Source organism: Podarcis vaucheri, assembly GCF_965113315.1.
Source record: "Podarcis vaucheri genome assembly, chromosome: 6".
Lineage (NCBI taxonomy): Eukaryota > Metazoa > Chordata > Lepidosauria > Squamata > Lacertidae > Podarcis > Podarcis vaucheri.
The window spans coordinates 52,992,158-52,999,584 of record NC_138764.1 but is presented as its reverse complement, the minus strand read 5'-3'; the positions used below and the strand labels follow the sequence as shown (position 1 = coordinate 52,999,584).

The window sequence follows — 7,427 nt, the reverse complement described above, 5'->3', positions numbered from 1 at the left end:
TAGATCTTACTTCCGAACATATCATCCGTGGATGGGAACCAGCTGTGTTAAGTGAGAGCCTTCCTTCGGATCCTCAACGCACGATCTCCCGTCCCAGTGACCCATTGATTTCAAGGGGAGAGGTAAGCCTTCCGGTATTATTTCTCTTCCCCGGAAATCGATGGGATGCAGACGTGCTCCTCTTCTGCGGCAATGCCATGCCTCCGGCTGTCTGAAGGGTCTAGGGATGCCTTATTAGCTTCTGCCCTTTGGGATGTTTCTGAAAAACCGTGGCTGGGAATCACGAGTATGGAGAGAGCTCTGGCTCTCGGGTCCTCCTTGCCAGCTTCCCATAATAAGCTCCTGGTTGACCCATGTGAGAAGAAGATGCTGGGCTATGATGGGCCTTTGAGCTAATCCACCAGCGCGGATTCTAGCCTAGGTAAACTCAAAAGGAGAAAACGGTTTTCATGTGTCAGGAAATTAATGAAGGGGGAAAACTGGGGATTTGCCCCCATTAGAGTTTACCTCTACGGCAAGTCCAGCCTTGCATCAGCCATCTCGACGTTTAAGTGGATGACGGTTTTTCCATTTCTGTTTGCCCCACCCTACTCTCCAGACATCCCATGTCAGGTGCTAATAGCGTTCTTCTACAGCACCAACAACCCTGCCTTCTTTATCCGGAAGGTCCATTACTTCCAAGGCGACAACAAAGTTTGTCGCCTTGCTATCCTGTCCTTTTGTGGATTATGCGGGAATAAGGCCCACTGAATTCAGCGAGACTCAAGCTCCAAAAAGGAACGCTTTGGTGAGGCCGATCCGAGGTGTTCTGAAGCTGTCTCTTCAAGACATAGTTTAGCCACACGTGGGAGAATCTCTTTTAAAGATGCAAAATGGGGGTGTCACTTGGCCTTTGTCCTGACTTTAAGCCTGAGGGTTTTTTGTCTGGCGAGAGTGTAAGTGGACATTCTTGGCTCACGGGATACCTGCTCCCTGCTCTACAGACCTTTTCCTACCTGGCCTGGGGGGCGGGGCGTGGTCCCTACTGACTCCAGCTACGAAAAACTGAGGCTGCTGAACACAATCTTGGGCTTCTGTATCTTTATTTTACATATTGTCATAATTTATGTGGAAATTGTTCAGTTTGGTTGTGCATTCTTAAACGTTATGTAAGGCGCCTTGAGCATGGTTTGAACGGTGGCATACAAATAATATTATGTATGTATGTGCCTACGCTGCCTCATGATCCACACCTAACGAAGCTGCGACCTAGTGAAGTTTTTGATTTATTTCAATGTGATCTACCCCCAAAGTAAACCAGACAGCGTATTCCATTGATTTAAGTGGGGGCCGTAAGTTGACTTGGCCGAAGATTCGCTTGGATTTCAGCCTAACCTCGGCTTCTATGCGAGTCTTCCGATTTCGCTTGGTGAAAAAGCCAACCCAGAAAAACAAAGCAGACACGTGGCGATGTGTGTGGTCGGCAGCTCCGCACTAGGGGCCTGGTTCTGCAAAGCTCGCTTCTCGCTTTCCCAGAGCAATTTGAACACCAACCCCGCAACACACACGCTTTTTAATGCAGGGCTGGATATAAACAAAGAGCAGCTGCAATATTCAAATGCCTTGTGCTAGCTAAGACCTATAGACAGCAGTAGGGCGGGTGAGCCCTGTCATGGGCAGGGGGAGTCCCTTAGTCCAGCGCCCATAGAAGATTGCAAGGACAGCAGCGTACACTGATGAACTGCTCGCTTCTTATGTAAAATTCCATCGTTCCAGTTGGCAATGTGCAAATTTCCTCAGGTGGAGGGGGCATGATTTAGTTATAAAGTGGAAGGCGTTGGGGGCGAAACATGCGAACATAATTAACGACCTTCGCCCTGCTTTTGTCCATAATTCGAGCATTGCTTATTTGCCACTGCTTTATTGAGTAGCACCCGTGGGGGACCCATTAGGTTCGCTCAACCAACAGCATCGTCTGCTTCTCACATTCTGGTGCTGATAGGCCTTTATAAGCAGGTAGACGCAGCTTCATTTTCAAAAGACCTTGTTACTTGGGAAGTTAAGTTCTGTCCAAACCAGCCGGGCTTCTGTCTATGCAGAAATGTTTGAGATCCAGCCAGGGTCTGGCGGGTGCTTATTTTTCGCGGTAGGTGCAGATCGGATCAGATGATGTGACAACTGGGTCCTTAACATATTTGCTTGGAAGCCCTGCTTACCTCCGTGGCAACCCAAGAAGTGGGAAAGTGCTTCCAGATCCTAAACGGATTTGAAAATAAGAAGTTCAAAGCATTTAGAAGGAACCTTCTTCTGGTTTAGGGCTCAATTGCCTGAGTTGACCAGGCATCGCTTTCTGCTGGGATTTTTTTTCCGGGCTTAGTTGTCATTTGACATTCGGTCGCTTAGTTGTCATTTGTGGCGAAGTTGGGTTTATTTATTTATTTGGAGTTAATTACCCAAGTTAGTAAAATTTGCTCGGGAGAAAAAGGAGGCTATGCAGGTCTGGCTGTTAATCCACGCCAATTCCTTCAGAACAATCACTGGGAATAAATTCTGGATTGCAGTCTTGAGAACCTTCCCCTGAATAAAGAAGTCCGGGATCTGCATCAAGCACGTGTCTTCCAAAACAATTAAAAATATTCTTTTGCAGTTTATGTACCGTTTCTGAGACTGCTTTCAGTTCACATACTAGTTCAGGTTGAACAAGACGAACACCCCTTATGTACCCCAACCCTGGGAGCAAATCTCCTTCATTTCCACTGAACATTCAGCCGATGCGTAAAAGCGCGAGACTTTTCCTGGTCCACCTGGTTTCGGAGGCTGTTGTGAAGCGCTTTCGACCTTGGACTTTCCAGCCCGCGTGGAACGAGGGCGGCTGTCCTGGGCCCACTGCCGTGGGTGGGGGGAAGCGTCCTGACACGCAAGGTCGCCGCAGCCGCCGCCAGAAGACCTGCGCCTTGGCCCGTCGCCTCACGACACCAGCTCTCCAAGCCCTTCCTGCGCCGTCGGCAATCTCTACAGAAAGAGATGGCTGTTCCGAGGGAGGAAGACTTCGGGGCGTCGTTGCCGCTTGGCTGTTGAGGTGCTGGCGCAGGAGGACGCATTTGAGGGGAGAATAAACCTCCGTGCGACTGGAAGCGAAGGGAGAGCTTCCCAAAAGAGACACAGGCAACTCTAAGGTTGACTTCGCCCCTGTTGTATCATCATTGCTGCTGCTGCTACTACTACTACTGTCCTTATTATTAGTCACTGCTCCGAGACCCTCGGACCCTCTAGGGCAGGAAGAGCGGCGCGCGACAGGAGTCAAGATGGCGCGCGGCGGCCGGGCCACAGGGCGCCTTCTGGAACGTCTGGCGGGACTGCGAGTCAGGTACCCCGCCAGGCGCAACCAACGGCGCGGAAGGAGGAGGGGGGGAGGGAAGAGCCCGAGGTCGCGCGCTGCTCCGAGCGCGAGTTATAACCGCGCGCGGGCGGGGAGGGACCGAGGGAGAGCGAGCGCCGAGGGTCTGTCTGCGCGCGCCAGCACGTGACGCACGGGCCGCGCTATAAAGGCTCCTGGCTCTCTCCGACGCCGTTCAGTGCCTGTGAGAAGTTCTGGCGGGAGGGAGCCGCGCTGGAAGGGCGGTTGTCTTCCCTTCCCCTCCCTTCTGCCCCGTCCCCCCCTCCCTCACCTCTCCTTACTGCCCACCCCCAGGGATCCCACCCCCATGGCCTCCCCCACCCCGCACCTAGCGCTCTTCGCCTGAGGGGCGGGAACTGCGAGGGAGCGCCTGCCGCCCTCCGCTGAGCCGGGGGGAGGCGGGGCGGTGGCGCCTCCTCCTGGGACTCCTCCTCCGCTCCGCCGCTAGGGGGTGGCCAAGGCGAGCAGCCCGAGCCCGAGGCAGCGCCGAGCAGCAGCAGCAGCAGAAGAGAGCGCAGCAGCAGCAGCAGCAGCCCCAGCAGCAACCCCGCCAACGCCGTCGCCATGACCCTGGGCTGCAGCAGCGGGAGCAGCCGGCCGTGCGGCTTGCTGGCGGCGCCCTCTCCAGAGGAGGAGGACGACGACGAGGCGCTGTCCGACGTGGAAGACATCGACGTGGTGGGCCCTCCGCACGAGCACGGCCAGACTAAGTTCAGCGAGGACGACGACGACGACGAGGAGGAGCTGCGCCTCCTGCCCAAGCAGGCGACCCGCGGGAGCCTCTCTCCAGCCCAGGGAGGCCCGGAGGCCGCGCTGGGGGACAGCCACGACACGGCGGTGGCGGCATCGGCGCCAGTTGCGCCAGCCTCCTCCTCCTCCTCTTCCTCCTCCTCCTCCTCGTCGTCGTCGGGCGCTTCGGGGTCCGGCAAGAACCCCCTGGTGAAACCCCCCTACTCTTACATCGCGCTCATCACCATGGCCATCCTGCAGAGCCCCAAGAAGCGGCTGACGCTGAGCGAGATCTGCGAATTCATCAGCGGCCGCTTCCCCTACTACCGGGAGAAGTTCCCCGCGTGGCAGAACTCCATCCGCCACAACCTGTCGCTCAACGACTGCTTCGTCAAGATCCCCCGCGAGCCGGGCAACCCGGGCAAGGGCAACTACTGGACTCTGGACCCGGAGTCGGCCGATATGTTCGACAACGGCTCCTTCCTGCGCCGGAGGAAGCGCTTCAAGCGGCAGCAGCAGCAGCTCCACCCGCAGCCGCCCGAGCTCCTCTTGCGCGCCGCCGCCGACCCGGCCGCCTTCCTCCCCGGCTTCGCCTACGGACCTTACGGCTACAACTATGGGCTCCAGCTGCAGAGCTTTCACCACCACCACCATCACCACCACCACCCCGCGGCGGGGGCCGGCGGGGCGGCGGGGACGTTCCCCTTCCAGCCTCCTCCTTGCGCCCTGCCGGCGCCGCCGGGACCCGGAGCCTCGGCGGCCGCGCCGTCCGTTTTCTCTAGCGGCCTCTCGTCGTTCCTGGGCGGCGACCTGAGTTGCAGGAAAGCCTTCTACCCCGCCGGCCAGCTCAGCCCCACCGCTTCCCTCCTGCAGAGCCTCAAGGCGGACCAGGGAGCCGGCAGCAGGCCTTCCTTTTCAATAGACAACATCATCGGAGGCGGTGGCGGCGCGGCCCCCCCGCCGTCCGGTAGCTCCACCAGCAGCGCCCCCGCTTCGCCCTTCCCGGCGGGCCACGCCGGGGGCCAAGCGCAAGTCTTGGCGATGCTTTCTCCGGCTCTGACGCCCTTACCGAACCATTTGAATCTCACCCACGAGTCCCTCCTGCAGTCCGGACAGAACTTTTCCAGCAAACTCACAAACCTCAACAGTTGTCCTTTTTAAAAACGCGACAACGACCAGTCACCATTACTCACCCCACCCCCGAGATCCTAACCCACAGCCCCTCCTGGCCTCTCTGCCCCCCTCCCCTCCATTCTCACAATTGCCCTCCCGTTGTGTTTTAAAAGGTAGGAACTCTTCCTTTTTTGAGAACTGTTCGGGCGTCTGGATCGATTCTGTGTGTATGTCTCTCCCTCTCCCTCTCTCCATGCGTGTTCAGGATTCTTAGTGTGTATTAGGAGGAGGGTTGCTGTGGAGGGAGGACGGGGGGGGGCGGAGAAGAACCACCGACCAACTCACGCATCTATTTTAAAAAGTAGTGTTTCTTATCAAATGACTTCTGGCAGCTTGATTTCATTTTAAAAACAGGGCCTATTTTATTAAGGCTGGGATCTTAAGCTACCCAGGTGGATTTTCTGTGGGGGTCAGAATGGCCCTATTTCTCCCAATACTTCTTTAGAGATCTTTAGATCGTCTTTCTGCCGCATTCTGTGCAGCTGCTTGCTGGAGAACTGTGCTTTCCCGGTGCAGATCTCCCAGGAGGGTGGCGGTAGCTTCCTAGCAGTCCGCTCCGCCATCCAAATACGATGGGCAGATCCTAGGCATGTTTACTCAGAAACAAGTCCCGCGATTCAGTGAGACTTGCTCTCGGTTAGGTGTGTAGTCAGCAACCGTAAACCTTTCGTCTTAAGTGGCTGGAGCATCAGAAATACTCCACTAGTAGCATTTCTCTTAAACAAAAAAGTAATTCCCCATATGGTTTCCTACCCCTGTTATTCCTCCGCCCCCAAGGAACTGCTTAAGGAGAATGTCTGCTGAACGTAGTTAACATTGAAAGTCTGTTCCCCCAAAAGAGGAAACCGGAATGCTAAAAGAAGTTGAGAGATTTCAAGTGCACATCTCAAAAGACCGTGCTACATCAGGAAGTCCCCTATTATCCAATCACCCGCCTCCTCTCCGCCCCTTCAACGTGTGTGTTTCTTGTGTATCTGGACTTATTTGTGTGTGTATATATTGTGCACCCACCAGAGCCTCCTTAGCTCTCCCTAATAGCTGTTCATCCTTTCTATTTTATTGAAAGAATTGTGAATAATTTGATGTGGAAAAGGCAACGTAATTTTTTTTGTCCACCTTTGGTGTAAATTAATAAATGTTTGTGATGTCTTTTAAAGAAACCCAGTGGGTCTCGCTATCGGCTTTCTTAACACAAGAAAGAGAAGAGAGAGAAATGCAAACTAACGACTAAAGCTAGGACTCCAGGGGTCCTCCTAAGCGAGGAGTGTCTGCGTCCGGTGATTTTTATATTTGGGTGATATTTTTTAAGTAATACAAATATCAAAAAGTAATGCATCTGAACTATTAAACGTACTCTGGAGAGCTAACTAATAACTATATTTAGTGGGCCTTAATCGACTGTACTTTCAGTAACAATAGTAGTGTACAATCTATTATTATTATTATTAGTAGTAGTAGTAGTAATACTACTAATACTACTAGTAATAATAATAATAGATTATGCATTGGAGCAGCAATCTACCATAGCGCTGTAACTGAGGTACTTGGCTTTTCCGCAAAATACAGGGATGTAGTCTGCAACCGAATTATGGCCTATGCTTATGCACATGTAGTAAATTGTTCTAGTCAAGTAGGGGTAAGATCAGTGGAGTAGGAGCAGTTCAGGTTAACAACGTTAGGAACTGAACTTCCCGTTGGGAGAGGAGGGTAGGTCCTTAGCAAGCTCACTTGAGGCTAAACTTTTCCCATCCCGCTGCTAATGCCCTCTTAAATTCATCATTTTCACTCTTCCAAATACATAGGTAGTGTTTCCTGCGTTTCTTTGAAATTTCAAGTGTTTAACCATGAGTTGCACATCATACTTTTAAACTCTGGTGTTACACTTGGCAACCAATTGAACTCTTGTTTTCGGAAAATACTTGGAAGTTGCCAAGGCAGTTCCTAAAGGAGGAAAATTATACTCCCACTCCCCTTTTTGTTTTGGTTGGAAATGTTGACACATGGAAGGAGGAGGCGGGTGCGGAGAAGTGGCGGTGGAGTGGGGGCTGGCGGAGAAACCCCTGAGCCTGAAGGGTTGAACTGACCGTCTGAAACCCGAGATCCCTGCCTAAATTTTGAGGAGTAGAAAAAAGCTACAAAAGTAAACAGA

The 7,427-nt window shown here is 53.2% G+C and overlaps 1 protein-coding gene across 1 annotated transcript; it reads left to right on the top strand.

Annotated features, from left to right (window-relative positions):
• Positions 1-3,646: 3,646 nt before the first annotated feature.
• On the top strand, positions 3,647-6,438 carry FOXD2 (forkhead box D2). Its single transcript, XM_082228466.1, has one exon. The coding sequence runs from the start codon at positions 3,941-3,943 to the stop codon at positions 5,264-5,266; it is 1,326 nt and encodes a 441-aa protein (XP_082084592.1). The 5' UTR covers positions 3,647-3,940; the 3' UTR covers positions 5,267-6,438.
• Positions 6,439-7,427: the final 989 nt, after the last annotated feature.